This window comes from Cyanistes caeruleus, chromosome 3 (assembly GCF_971803275.1).
Source record: "Cyanistes caeruleus chromosome 3, bCyaCae1.hap1.1, whole genome shotgun sequence".
Lineage (NCBI taxonomy): Eukaryota > Metazoa > Chordata > Aves > Passeriformes > Paridae > Cyanistes > Cyanistes caeruleus.
The window spans coordinates 25,534,500-25,549,652 of NC_141703.1; the positions used below are offsets into that span (position 1 = coordinate 25,534,500).

The 15,153-nt window shown below is 38.2% G+C and overlaps 1 protein-coding gene across 1 annotated transcript in view; it reads right to left on the reverse strand.

Moving 5' to 3' along the window:
• Window positions 1-306: 306 nt before the first annotated feature.
• Window positions 307-15,153, reverse strand: part of TUBGCP3 (tubulin gamma complex component 3) — a 48,830-nt gene continuing 33,983 nt past the window's right edge. Inside the window, exons 11-22 of the mRNA XM_086880193.1 lie at window positions 14,516-14,682; window positions 13,039-13,149; window positions 12,535-12,643; window positions 8,481-8,670; window positions 7,105-7,240; window positions 6,234-6,302; window positions 5,325-5,460; window positions 4,350-4,438; window positions 4,083-4,214; window positions 3,551-3,691; window positions 2,928-3,044; window positions 307-1,456 (exon numbers count right to left, since the gene is read on the reverse strand). Coding sequence (XP_086736319.1) covers window positions 1,298-1,456; window positions 2,928-3,044; window positions 3,551-3,691; window positions 4,083-4,214; window positions 4,350-4,438; window positions 5,325-5,460; window positions 6,234-6,302; window positions 7,105-7,240; window positions 8,481-8,670; window positions 12,535-12,643; window positions 13,039-13,149; window positions 14,516-14,682 — 1,556 coding nt within the window. The 3' untranslated portion in view covers window positions 307-1,297. The remainder of the gene's footprint in view (window positions 1,457-2,927; window positions 3,045-3,550; window positions 3,692-4,082; window positions 4,215-4,349; window positions 4,439-5,324; window positions 5,461-6,233; window positions 6,303-7,104; window positions 7,241-8,480; window positions 8,671-12,534; window positions 12,644-13,038; window positions 13,150-14,515; window positions 14,683-15,153) is intronic.

A 15,153-nucleotide genomic window follows, 5' to 3' on the forward strand; every position in this document is an offset into this window, starting at 1 on the left:
ATGGTCCCCATCAGAGCTCACTGCCATGATAACCCACAGCAGCCTTACCTGCAAGGCCTGGCAGATGCCTCTGACTCCCAAGGGTGCAAGGAGAGTAAGAGCAAAAGGCAAAAAAGGCCACAGACTTGGTTGATCTGAGGGTAATTGTTAATGAACTGCACACAACTCTCACTGCAGATAAGACTAGTACCAAATCCTGCAATGGGAAGGATTCTATAAATCAATATGCTTCTAACTGGAAGCTTCTCCTTTCTTAACCTGTGAAACAATCAGAAACTTTCAATTACAAAAAGCAACACACTTGTGTGAAAGATAATTGTGTTTTTATTTTTCTAAGCTCGCACTTGTGGAACATAATAAATGACCTGATATAATGACAACTTTGCAAAAGAATCCTCCTCTCCCCAACATCTGGACAGCAATATATAAATATTTACAATGAAAAAACTAGGAAAGAGAAGAAAATGAAGTCAACATTAGCCAAGTCAGTTTGTTTCTACATATCTGATTTTGAACAGTAAGTATTCAAGCTTAATCAACACTTTCCTTCAGTACTGAGGGTTTTAACCTCATTTTCAGATCTTATGTGCAACAGATACACTACTGACTCTGCTTTTATAGTTTGCTCCTGTACAGTACCCATAGAATTTCCCCACTAAATTTTTATTCCAGGTTTTAAACTTTGAAAACAACAAAAAAATTAAATATAACTTTATGTCTCCTGATACAAAGTTTCTCACACAGTCAAACACATCACAACATTGAAAATCAGCATAATGAAATGCTGTATAGCTTCTTAACAAGGACAATAGGTCTGGGTCCTGATCTGTCGGCTTTAACAAAAGCTCTCTTCAAATAGAACAAGTACATATAGAAAAAATAACCTTCTTATTTTCTTTTTAAAAAAGGAAATGGTGCTTTCCATAAACAAAAGAACATGTGATTTCTTTGACACAGATATAAGTTACAGTGGAAAAAGCTCAGAAAGCTTCAAATAAAAGCGGCGTTTTATTTGAAAATAGGATGAAAATTTGAGAAAAGGATGATTTAACAAGTTGATTGGATGAGGTTCAGTCAGCCCATACAGTCCGGTAATTCTAGAAACATCAGTGTAAAAAACCCTGCTTTTTTTGCTTTCTGCTATCCAGTGTCACACAATCACTGACTGGGAACGTGTTGCCTGCAGCAATGGAGACGGTGCTCACAGTCTGGCTGCACGGTGTCACCGCTGATGGCCGTGTCCAGGCAGGGGTCCCACTCCCTGCGGGTGCCCAGCAGCTGCCCCTCGGCAGCCGTGTCACACGTGAGAGCTGCGTCTGCCCCGCGTGCCCAGCGACACTCGCAGCCGCGGCTCTCTGGCCTTGTAGTGCTCGTTGAAGTCCAGCCTAAAGCTCAGGAACCGAAGGCTCTCGTCAGAACTGGTTGTCAGTAGGACCAAGAACTGCTGGACGATTCCCTGAAGGGGAAAGAAAAACCCAAGAGACAGCTAAGAAAACATCCCTGGTGTGTTTCTTGCACAGGAATATCAGGTGGTGCACAGACCTGGTACACTGGCAGAGAGAATCTGGGAAAAGGCAAGCACAGTATATCCAACTGTTAACAAATCAGTTGTGCTGGATTCAGTCTTTCTGCAAAAACCAAGAGTTCCATTTTTATTTTTCAAGGATCTGCCATGCAGGCCAGAGACTCTAGCACGAAACAGCTTGGTCTTTTAAAGCGTGCTCCCCACTCCCTGTGCCCTGCTGGCACATTCCATCTGTCTGAAGGCTTCCAGGCTGCAGAGCAGATGCTTCTGTGTGCCACTGCCTTGGAAGAGCATTCAGGATACAACCTGTGCCAACAGGAGACCTCACCTTGAGTCTGTGTTGCAGGTGCAATGCCATCCAGGCCAGCATTAGAGCACTGCTTGCTTGAAACATACCCATTTGATGTGGGTTATATAGCACATGTGGCAGCCCAGAACAGCAAAGCAGACCCAGGAGGGCAATCAGTGCTACAGACCAAACTAGACTGTGCATTTGGAGCAATTTGAGGGGGGATTTGCACTTGGCATGTGGGAGGCACACTTCTGCTTCCCATCTTCCCATTCGGCTCTAGTCACGCCCCTGCAGGAGCCTCGCAGGACACAGGAAAGCAGAGGGATTTGGGAGGATGGGAAGACTCACTTGAAGAGCTCATTCCTAATCTCCAGTAAATATTAACATGAACATGCCCATAACTAGAGCACTCCATTACTTCCAAAGACGACCAGAGCAGGCCAGGGAAATCCTGTGTGGAAAATCCACAGCAGGGCTTAGCATGAATACAGTCCAAATACAGCAAGCAAAACCAACATTGCCAGCTTGTAGCAATCTTATAGAGCATATAAAGCACGTTTTTATTTACACTTAAAGACTTAGGGTCATTGTTCTGGGGAATGGTAGCTTTAGCATCAGATGCAACAAATAAAGACAAAGAATAAATTACTTAAAGAAGATAGCCTGCACATGTTCCCCCAAACATCTTATCCACTGCCCACTCCAGTGAGCTTAAAATTAAGTAAGTGTTAGGCCCTTCTTAAGAAACTCTCTGCAGTCTTTAATACCAATGATTTGCAAAGCCTGTGAGGAAAAAATGGAATGCAGAGGAACTCTATCTTTTCCCCCTCTCAGACTACACCAAAAGATAGCCATTACTTTTGCTACTGGAGGAAAAAGACAATTCCCATGAAATTACTCTTCTCCTTTGTCAGGGGAGCATAAATGATAATAAAATCTTTGACTACCAAGGAAGAGTGAACACAGGCTTTTAAGTACAGAAGGAAAAAACAAAGACCTAGTTCCACAAACTGCACACACATGAATACAGAAGTTACACCTACTCAATATTTTAAGTTAATTTCTACACAAAGCTCAGTATATTTTAGATAAATATAATTTAAGAGTCACCTGGTAAAAGTGAGTGAGTATTCGCAGCTGTGAGCACATTTTAGGTATTGAGTCTTGAAATTCTTTCATCCTCTTGTTCTCTTCTTCCTCTTCTGATGCAGTTACACCCCACTTGCCCTACATAGAAACCAAACAAGTTAAGAGGTGAAGCATCACATGAATCAAGTTACTAACTGGGCCACCTTCTGCCCAGCTGCATCAAGTTTATAAAAAACAATCATTGCCATAGAAAGACAAACACAGAGCCTCCAATATAGAAACTATCAGACTCCCATCTTGGTGGCTGTACAGCACATGAAAGAAATAAGAGGTTTATTAGCAAGGCAAGTCTCACACCAACACTGCACGTCAGTCTCACACCAGGGAGGCAGACATGGAGCTACGGCATTTTTTCCAAAAGGGTTCCCATTTACTTCATCTAAGAACCCTAAATTTCTCATCCTGAAATGTCCACTAGAAAAATCAACTCATATTTTAGGTTTTGTTTCAAGTCACTAGCAACTGCTGATGATTTTTAAATCTGTCCCAACTACATTTTTCATTTTTATTGTACTTTTACATGGTATCTAAAATCCTCCATATATCAAAATTCATTTCACATTCTAGAAATATTCTTATCATACCTCAAGCTCACGCTGTTTTTTCCTCTCTTCAAATTGCAACCTCAGCTGCAGCTCCTCCAGAGCAGCTCTGTACATTGCATCCTGGGCATTCTGGAGTTCAATGATCTGGTCAAAAACTGCTCGAAGCTGGTTGAGAAGTACCTGTTAGGAAACAAAACAAGTAAACAGCTGTACAGCACAAGAGTTTAAAGCTACCACCCTTCTCCAGAAATGGAGAAAAGAAAAAAGTAAAAGAAAAGTAAAAAAAAAAATCTTTTGTACACAGCTGGAGAAACTGTTCTGCAAAGCCCTAAGTCAGTTGTTCAATGATCATACAGCTTCTTAGGATGAAAAACAACTGGCCTACATCACACAAGTTTTATTCAACATTTCTCACTATGTCTGAGCAGTCAGTACAGAACCTAGCATTACAAAATCTTATATCAGAGGAATAAAAATGACTTTTTCCTTTGCTCCTACAACGTTAAAGGTCCCTCCTGACATATATGGCAAGATCATTAAGTTACAATTTCATGAGAAGGAGAAGACTTACTCTGGAATCACTATCCAGCAAGCACCTAGCTATGATTGTGTCCAGAAAAACTTCATGAGCTGCAATGATGTGATCCAAGTCCTGTGCTTGTTGAACTTTGTTCCAGAGTTCATCCCATGAACATTCAAGCACCTGGAGCAATGATACAGGATTGGACTATTTCAATTTGTGAGATGACAAGCTCTATGAAATTTAAGACACGCAACACACACAGAATTTTACAAGTGCTTCATTTTAAAAGTAACTAATTGGGTGGGTAGAGTATACCTCAAATGTAATATAATACTGCATTTGATGAATGAAATGGACCATTTCTGATGCCAGAATGTGACACTGATGAAGCACCCCAGAAAGCTCTGTAAAAAATCCAAAGAGATGGCATGTTAAAGACTGCAAGGACAAGCACAGCCAACAAATCAGCTTGGTAATTTTTTTTTACCAAACTGAATACTTCATAACACAGCCACTAATCTTAGATGGTAGAAGCAGTGACCTTCTGAGGCCAGGTGTCCTCTCCCACCCACCAAAAGTTCTTAATTATAAAACAACAAATTTTTAAGTATTACTGTGCCATTAAGAAGTGTAACTCTCAATGGTTATTTTTACTGAAAGAAAAGCAGATAGATTAAAAAGAAAAAAAAAAAATCAAGAATGAGCCAGTATAGATGCTCATAAATATGGCTAAATTCTCTAGCTGAGAAATAGGATCAAAAAGTCCCAGTCCATGAAACATACACCAGAGGCACTACATTTCAGAGCTTTCCTATTTCTTCTCAAACATCTTTCTCTTCTTAGCCTCTTCTGTTCTTAGCTAAACAAAAGCAGAGGGAATAAGTGAAGGTAAAAGCAGTAAATTCAGAACTGTGCATGTATGAGGCTTAACAGTTAACAGACAGCATAAGAAAGAGGGAGACATGGGGTACAAGTAAGACATCCAGGAAGATGAATACAAAGGGATAGAAGTTACATTCTCACAACTTGGCCAGCATAAATATACTTCTGTTAGTGTAACTTTTCAAGACAGGAACCAAAGATTAAGTAAAACAATAGATAAGAAAATTCCATTTACAATTTTTGTTTTACATTCATCATCATCATCTACCATTAAACAGCCAGGCAAGAGGAGCACAAAAATACAAAATTAATCTGCACATCACTCATCAGACACTCTTCTCCCTCTTAACACACAGTTTAAAATAAGACTCAGTCATCTACATTCATTTTACAAGCATGTCATCTCACCTGGCATACTTTTCAGAAGCTTTGCATTGCACATGTGCCCTTTCCATATATCAGTAAGAATATACTCCATTCTCTTCGCTCTCCAAAGGAAATTAAATACTCTTAGATAGTGGCTCATGCACTCACGTGTAAATACCTACAAAACAAAGAAAGTTTCAGGACAAATTAATGGCCACACCATATATACTAAAGTACCAAGAACCTCTTCACAGTCCATCTTATCCGATCCATGCAGCTTATTGGTAAATATTGTAAAAAACCCAAAAAGTTTCCTGGAAATGCCAGAGTTTTTGGAAAGATCCTCCCTTGAGGGCTGAACAGTTACCTAGCATTCAAATAGACAGAGGGAACTGCTAGAAGTGTAAGAAGGGGTGAACAGAACAAAGCCTAAGCCTCTTTTAAAGCTTAAAATGAAAATTCCTTCTGCTGGTCAGACTCAGTTTGTTCTGCTTAAAAAGGAAGTTCTTTACAAGTTCTTTATAGAGACTAAATATATTCTGATAAATAGTGCAACCTATTGAATGCCATTTAGAGAGCATAAGTTCTCCACGAATACATTCTTCAGTTCGTTGTAAATTTTCCCAAATCAGCATCTACAGACTAGCAATTATTGAAGAATAGGAGTACTCAATTTATTAAGTACTTTCTAAAGACTGTGCTGGTACAAATGAATTACTGATTTTCAGTATTGATTGTTTTAAATGTAGCTTTTCTGCACTCACAGTTATCTGGTAAGAATTGAGATTTTTACTTAACTGTTGATACAGTGGCTACATCCTAGAGGCCGAAAAAAAAAAAAATCTGATTTCATGCTCCAGGGCAAAAAAAGGTTACTTCAATTAAAGAAAAAACACTTTGCAATTTAATTCAGCACTCAAAACACACAGAGCCAGCAGTGTATGACATTACCGTTGCTATTGGCCCATCAACATGATAGTCCAAGCTGAAGACATCCCATCCAGTGTCTCCAGGAGATACCTGTATTAAAAAGATATGCTACAGTCAGAGTATAATCAGAGCCTACTAAAGCTGAAGAAAAGCATTATTTGCTTACTCTTTTATTCTGAAGGGCCTTTGAGCAAACAAGCATCCACATCAACAAGAGATACAGGAGTTTCTTGCTCAAAGTAGCAGATTAAGCAAAAATTGATCAAACACTCTGATAAAAGGGTGAGACTGATCTCACAAAAATACTGATGCTTGCAACATTAGTGTTTCTCCACTGAACCTAGTAAAGGAAAATTACAGTAAAGAAAAATTTCTTTGGCATCTGAAGTAGACTAATTTCAGATGCGATAGCTCATCACTAAAGTCTTACCTGAGAGACTGAAGCTTTCAAATTAACTCAAGTTTCTTAACATAGGCTTCTTGCATGAAATGGGCTTTCATTGCTTCCCTTTTTTTAACTAGAAGTAAGAAGGAAGCACACACCCCAACCTGCCCCTTCCTGCCCCAATTCTTGTAAGAGCAACAGCAATAAGAGCTCTTTGGAGAACCTCAAATCAGGGCCACCAGCATCAATTTCTTTTAGGCCCCAAATACTCAACCTTGTATTGTCAATGGCTGTAAACCCACATCTTGAAATACAAATAGACAACAGACAGGGAAAGCAAAAGAAAATCACTTATTAAATGACCTTTATATTACTCAAAGTAAACTTCTGTGGAAAGGAAGGGAGGAAATCTATTCACATACAAAAATCTCGTTTCATATAGATGTCTGTGTGTATACACACAAACAAAAGTATGTTTTAGGTCAGAGTCACCACGATGCAACGGACCTCCAGAAGTCGAACATCCAATCGCTTGAGAATCTCAGGATTATCGAACTGGGCATTGGTGGCCCTCACTGCCGTTTCCAGGATTCCAGTGAGATTATGCTGATACAAGGTTGTAGCTGGTCGCGCAAGCTCTGGCCTGGTGGTTATGAAACAGTCATAGCACATTACTGAAATACTCTGCAGCAGCAATTCAGTCATAACTGCAGCACACAGCAAAACCCTTTTCTAACCAACATTCAGAACTTCCCGTATTACTCTTTCAGACTTCATCATGAAGAAAATCAGTGAGCAAAACATTTGAACAGAGTATGAGCAGAATATCTCTACTCACATGCAGCTACACTCACGAATATTAGCATAAGGAGTAACTTAATCCTTATCTAAAGCCAGTAATTTGAAGTTACCAGGCAGGATTGCTAGTTTAGCTAGCCTGTAATCTGAGTTGCACTCATATCTTAAATGAGGTGGATTACATCATTAGCACATCAAACCAATAATTTCAGTTCAGTTTTCAGAAACTTACTGATAGCTATCTCACAAGCTCAGAAGTGCTGGCAGGAACACAGAAACCCACCCACCTCTACGTAACTTCACCTTTCCAGAGAGTTGTAACATATAACTCTTGTACTACCTCTCTCTCCCTCAGGATCAGTACTGGAAAGCCTCTCACTCCTGCCTCAAATGTAATACTGACTCTACAAGCCAACCTCATTCTGCTTCACATTAAAAAGAGTGGTCATGTACACGTTGATTTTAATTTACAAATGAATTAATGAAAGTTTTATTACAAAGCCTGCCTTCTAGATCGAAGAAAAGCTTTGCAAGCCAATGCTTGTTTGAAAAAGCTTCATCAGTAGCACCAGCATGTAAAAGTGAGCTTGCAAATACTCTTTAAGAACTGGAATCAGTAGTTGTGGGTGTACGCGAGTGCTTGAAACAGAAGCTGGTGAGGTTTTAAAACTACACTGAAGGGTTTTGACACAGTGTTTTGGACCAAACACCTCTGAAATATAGGGAAGCCTAATAATTCCAACTGAGTTAATCAGTGGCATCAAGGGCAGAATGATTCTGCTTAAACTTGCTGACAGGACCAAGAGAAGTGCCAACATCCTCGAGGCTGTCACAGGGCCAACATAAAGATATCTGTATTAGTTCAACTTCTCAAGACTTTGTCAAATGGTACTGTGTATACTTCTTATCAAAAAGAAAGAACAAATTTTAAGCCTCAGGGTCAAAGAAACTAAGCCCCAAATAGAATTTTAAAGTTATTACTCAAACATTTAATTGAGCAAGGTACTTAGAGCGTCCTCTTCAAGAAGCAAAACAGTTTCTGTGCTGACCATGCACAAAATCATCAGAAATTCCTATTGTCTTACTTGAGCAAGTCCATTAAATGCCTGATAAAGTCTCCTTGACCAAGTAACAAGTAGCGTCTCATGGCCTGCATGTGTTCCAGCAAATTATACTTCTTATTCAGAACATCCAGCAGGTATTTGCTGGTTTCAAAATAAGCTGCATCAATTTTCTCTTGAAATGCGTTTTCCAGATCTGTGAACAAATCAGCAGCTAAAAGAAAATAAAAATTGAAATTAAATTAGTAGTTCTCAAAAACAGAGACAAACAAGCTTTGGAGTTGAAACACACAAACAGAAAAACACGCTTGCCATAGCCAAAGCGAAAGCAAGTTTAAAGCAACCTAAACTTCAATAGTATTTTAATCTGTGCCCAGATTGTACTTTCCAGTAGAAGCTCATGTTATGTCACTTTCACATAAAAAGTTGGAGATTTTTAAGCTTGCTGAAATACTGCAGTTTACAAATCAAATAATTTACGGAGATCCCAAAGTGCAGAATTTGGAAAAACCTTTGTTGGGCAGAATCCAATCAGAAGGCAGTTCTAAGGGTGCAGGGGAAAATAAATCAAAGAATCAAAATGTTAAAACACTCAACAGAAGAGAGTTTCCATAGATAAGAGAATGAGAAAAAAGGGAATATGCTTAAGTTACCTGGGGGGACAGCTACGAACCTGCTTTTTCTGTCCTTCTTTCATGAATGGGAATTTGGAGATGGAAACTAGGCAGCAGTAGAAAGTAGTAGGAAGCTTATTTCACTGCTTTCTACAACTACAAGCTCATCAAGAAAGGGACTCCAGTAAAACTGTTACGAGATAGCAAGAACTGCGGCCTCTTCAGGCAACACGGAGTAATACTCCAAATACTGGATTGCCAACTATCATAAGATTCAGACCTCCCTTCAGCATTAAAGGATATACTCCCACTTTAACTGCTCAATTAATAAAATGCTTATGACCTGAAGAAATAAGCAGTGGCTCTAATAAAGAAGTCGCTCTTTAAGAAGGGAAGCCTAAATGTCTGGTTCACTTACATTCCTGGAGGTTTCCAAACTATTATTCAGTAACCAGTGAAACTCTCCATAGAACACAAAAAGTGCAAGAGATGTCGAAGAGATTACAATTTTATAATACATTGCTGTGTTTAAAATCCCTAGACTAGAGAAATACTACTTAGTCAAGTAACACACATCAACCTTAAGGATGTGAGAATTAATACAGCCTGCAGTGAGTGCAAGTGTGTTTCCTCAAGATGCTGTGAGCCTTACAGGCAAAACAAGAGAGGGAACAAGCCAATCCACAAGGAGTCACTAGCTAATCTCTTCAGCCCCTGGACACAGAGGCTGGGCCTAGCACTGGCTCAAGGCACAAGCAAAGCCAGCAGGCAACTCCCTGGCTTGTCTATGGCCAGCCCACCGTATCAGGCATGCTGGTCCAGTCTCCACTCACACAGGGGTGAGCATGTTTAAGCAGTAGCTCTGAGCTCAGATCAGTCTCAACTTCTTACTATCTCAAGCAGAAAAAATAGCCTTTCCCCTCTCCTTTGTACTGATCCTCTTGCCTTGAAGGAAGTGACCTGGCCACAGCCCTTCACCTCAGACTGGAAAGTAAATTTTACATATGTAGCTATAATGCACCACCTCTGCATACACACACAGTCCCCAGCACAGGCAAAACAGAGCATTCCTGTCTGACATACAAAACTGCTAAAAAGGTTTTTCACATCAACACCAGGTCCAGACACAAGTTCTGAAAACTGTGCAAAATTATCTCAGAACATTGAAAAGCCAGAAACAGATAAAGAAAGGAGCAGACTAAAAGCACTGACAGGCAGGTCCATGAGCTGCTAACTGAATAGCTAAATAGCTACAGCTGAATACAGTGTCATTCCTGGTCCAGAAGTCCCCAAACTACAGACAGCAGCTACATGTTGGAGCTGAGGCCACTTTATTGGCCTTTTTTACTGCTCCTCTTTCCACAATGCTACAATTCTCTGCCAGGCAACATGACCAACTTCAACACAGTTATATCAGACTTCTTGTTTTAATACATGTTCAGACACTTTTCCACACCATGATTACTTCAGCATCAAAAGGAAACTGGGGAAACATGATAGTTAAGGTTCCCAAGCAAATTAAAGAAATAAATAATACAGCCAAACCCATGAAACATTCAGATTTAAAATCAAAAAAAGCATCCAGAACTCAGGCTGGCATCCTAGCATTCCATGATCTTAATAATAAGTAATTGTCTAAAGGGACTTTCAGGATATTGTTAGATGGCATAAACAAGCACAAAAGGAAGCACTTCCAACATTCATGACACAGAATATTCTTTCAGGATTAAATGGGTAAAATGCCCTCAACACAAATGCAATTTCATGCAGAATTAAAGCAATGCAATACCATGAGGTATTTAGGCTGCCAACTGTAAGCTCAGCACACCTTCAGCACACTGCAGATAGAGTAACATATTTCTAAAACTACGCTCCTGTCTCAAACAGTTATTCTCAGCACTTAAGATAATGTAGGTGCTTCGTAGCTCTCATGCCCTACATAATAGGAAACCTGTATTTGTGCAGATCTTCCATTCAATCAAGGAGAAAGAAAGAAACAAGCGCAAATTTAAAGAAATATTGGAAAAGCATGGCCATAAATGCTGTATAAAGTGGTGAAAGTAGTGCAGCCAAAGAATGTTTTTTTTCCTTTTTTCCAGGAGTAGCTGGCAAGATGATTGTTCAAATACAGCCCTTATTCACTTAACCCTGAGCCCTTTCTGCACTTCAAGCTTATCTCTGACTAAGCAAGCACTGAACATGGTACAAAAATCACGTTATTAGAAGACATTTTCTTCCAGATATGAATAGGCTTTTATTACTAGAACATTTTGCATGGAGTTACTCATGCCAAAAGTCCACACTGAAGAGTTAATACTAAAACTAATTCAAGGTTATCTGGAGGTGAAAAAAAACCCCAACAAACGCAAACCAAACAACCCCACATACATTTAACATTATATGTAAGTAATATTATGTTTATAAGCTTTAACATTATATGTAAGTAATATTATGTTATAAAGTGTTAAGAAGTATGTTCTTTGAAAACAAGAATTTGACAGAAAAATACTTAGATGATTAGCATCAGAAAACTTATTCCAGTGAACTGTATCTCAGCAGTTGACTATCTTTGGTATATTAAACAAGTTATCAAAAGAAGTTACAGTAGCAAAAACCATTTGCACCACAAGGCAACAATCTGTCCTCTCTCTGAGATGTAGCAGCATCCTACACATTCTTTGCTTAGTATTTGGACAAAGTCTCATTGGTTTAGATGCTTACTATTTGCTATCATTCATCATAACAATGTTGATTTCATTGCAACAAATATGCCACCAAAAAAAACCCCAAAAATTACATATAAATTCTCATTCATTAAAACTGAGATCTATTCTGAATAAAACAAAATAACGTGACGGAATTCTAATAGTTAAGTTTTGGTTCCAAGTTCACCAGCTGGCAATCCCAATTTTAAGTAATCTTCAAAAAGAATTTTATTAACCTTCCACATACTTATTTTTGACATATTGGTATAGTGCATTCACAGAAAGGCACTATACCAATAGTGCCAATATACACAAGATAGGCTTCTGTTCTTATTGCTTATTCTCTTATTTACAACTGAGTAGTTTTATTTTTCAGCCACAAAATTAACTCAATATTATGGAATTGTATGATGGAGTATATTTGATGAGAAGACAAACATACTAAATTAGTATTGCAGCACTCAAGAATATCCCTGCTCCCACCCCAGCTGAGGCAGCTGAAGGCAGACTGTTTTTTGAATGGTTTCATTCACAAATTCAGTACATTAACAATCATCCAGCAAACTTATTAAATTAAGAAAACTATACACATGCATCAACATACATATTTTGAAAAAACAAGTATCCATTGAACTATCTATATTGTAGGGCAGATGGGATTTTTGTACTCCTTTCCACCCATGAAGTCAGTTCACAGTGTAAACCATGTATAGTAAGGGAGGTCATTTCAAAGGGGAGAGAATAATATTAAAACTGTACCATCTTTTGAAGACTCTGCAGATTTTGCAACAGCAATCATCTTTGTGGATGGAGTTTGATCATGACAAACTTGATGCAAGAAGTTTATGGATTTTCCTATTAAAAGGACCTGAAATAAAAAGGAATTTTTAAGAATTTATTTGCTTATAAGAAAAAAAAAACCAAAAAACCAACAAACAAAGAAGCCATCCACAACCACCAGGACAAGAAGATATTTTGTCATCTTTCTGTGCTTTTATTTTTACAATCTCAACCACAGCAATCCAGAATAGCAATACTAATATGAAAGGGTTTTAAAAAGAAACTTTTCCTCCTACTTGAGATCCCCTCAAAGTTTAACAGTTAGAGAATGGAAAGGAGAAACAGTCCTGTAGCCTTCCTTAGCAAACAATTCTAAAATTCCTGAGACAATTATTTTTTGTTAAATTTAGCCTCCGTTTTCCCAGATCTAAGCAGCAGCACAGGGCAAACAAATTATCAGAAGATGAACTTTTAGATTCATACCTTTTTTGATTGCTCCATTGTAATAAAAGATGGGATCATTGACTTCCTCAAAGTGTATTTGTCATGCCACAAACGATCAGTTTTAACTGTAGGATCTGAAGCTACAAAAAACTGAAGATTGAAATAAGTATTAAAAGCAAAAGATAAATGTAAACTCTAAGTGATAGTTTCCTCTAAGCTATAGTTTCCTTTAAGCTATTATTCCTCCTATTTTAATAGATGCAGAGGGAAAAAAAGAACCCACAAGGAAACCAAAAACCCAAATTCTGCAACTGATACAGTTATCAAATGCTATAGTCAATCAACTCCACACAAGAGAATCCCCTCATCTGTAAACAACTAAAACTACTTAATTAATTTTGCTGAAGTTTGGATGGATTATGTCCTCATCCTGTCAAATGATATACCTATTTTCTGGACACTTTTTTCACTGCCTCCAAATACCATTTTCTCCAAGAATGGCCAGTTGTCTTTGTTCAAAACTGTCTATCATATGAAAATTATACCTTTCAGTACAACACATCCAACAATAATTTTCAATATTAAGAACACTCTTCCAGTGCACATACAGAGGTTAGAGCTAACAAACTACATAAAATCCAAAAAAGACAAAACCTCATATCTGGGAAGTAGCTGGGAAGAAAAAGAATCCGTTTTACTCTTCTAAAATAAGATTCATAGACATTTTACACAATTCTGACCTTAAAGTTCAGCTGTTACTGTCATTCAAATTTTGACCAAAACAAGGACATTGCAAGAAAACAGCATATTTGACTCTGAAATAAAAGTATTCAGATTTGTCTCAGAAGCACTAAACTAATTTTAAAACATGATTCTTTGGCTTCCTGGAACAACAAAAAAAAAAATTTTAAAAAAATCTAATTACTTTAAAAAGATACTACTGATTGGAGATAAAGTGTTGAGAGAATTTAGAAAAGCATAAAATATATTTCCAAGATGGTAAAGGACAATTACTGTTTGTAATTGATGTTACACAAGTCACAACAAGTAACTTTGCAGAGTTTCTATCCTGGAACCATAAACCTCTTCTACCCAGTCTGACAGACTGAACTTACTTATCAAGGATAACAGTGCACAGGCAGACAAAGATACTTGGAGCTTCATTCCAAATGAACAGTTACAAAGAACTCTGCATACATTATTGTTGTTACAGTAAGCAAGAAAAGATAGAGGAATTGTTTTGTCTTCAGAAACACAGACCTACTGTCATTACACCATTCTGACTCTACTAACCAGACCCAGCATATGATTTGTTCAAGACAACACATTACAACCTGCAGATATCAAAATCATGAAGAATTCATGGAGAGTGGTATTTCAGGTTGTTATTGTATGTATTTCTTACTCATGCTATATATTTTCATCACACTCTACTTTTCAATTTTCCCTCTAAGCTTCCCAGATCATCACACCACAAAGCAAAGAGATGAAGTATTTACTGTAGCATATACATTACCTCATGGTATGTGTCCTCCAGCTCCCCATCATAAATCCAGCGATAAAGGAAGTTCAGTACAGGATGAGATACTAGGCCTAGAATGTGCTGAACCAGAGATCTCATGTAGGGATCTCCTGTTTTAGTATAGGCATGAACTGCTGAGGCTAGTTCACCACCTTTTCTCCCTGTAAGAAGAAAAGGAGAGGAACAGAAACATTTGAAGGAAAACCATATGCACCCCATTTATATTCAGCAGCCATTAATTTTAGCTACCTGTGTGTCACATTGAGCTTGCTAAACAGTAATTCTAAAATGTAGCAAAAGTAGACTTTTTTATTGGTAACAGGGAATTCCTAGGTTTTAAGGCATGAATTATTAATCTCACTAAAGCATTAAGCAGAGCTCTCTGTCTACTTTATGGTAGCTTAGAGGAATGCAATATTCAAGGCATAAGATCACACACAGAGGTTGATGTTATGCTTCCAGAGAAGCATTAAAGGAGCCTTAGAATGTTTTCCTTCTCTCCTGTACTTGACACTCTCAGATACTCTGTGTGCATACATGCACACACACACACAGCTTTCCTGTTTCTTTGTTATAGTTGCCCCCATAGCTCCATTAGGTAACATCTCCTTCAATTTTTTGCAACTGATAAT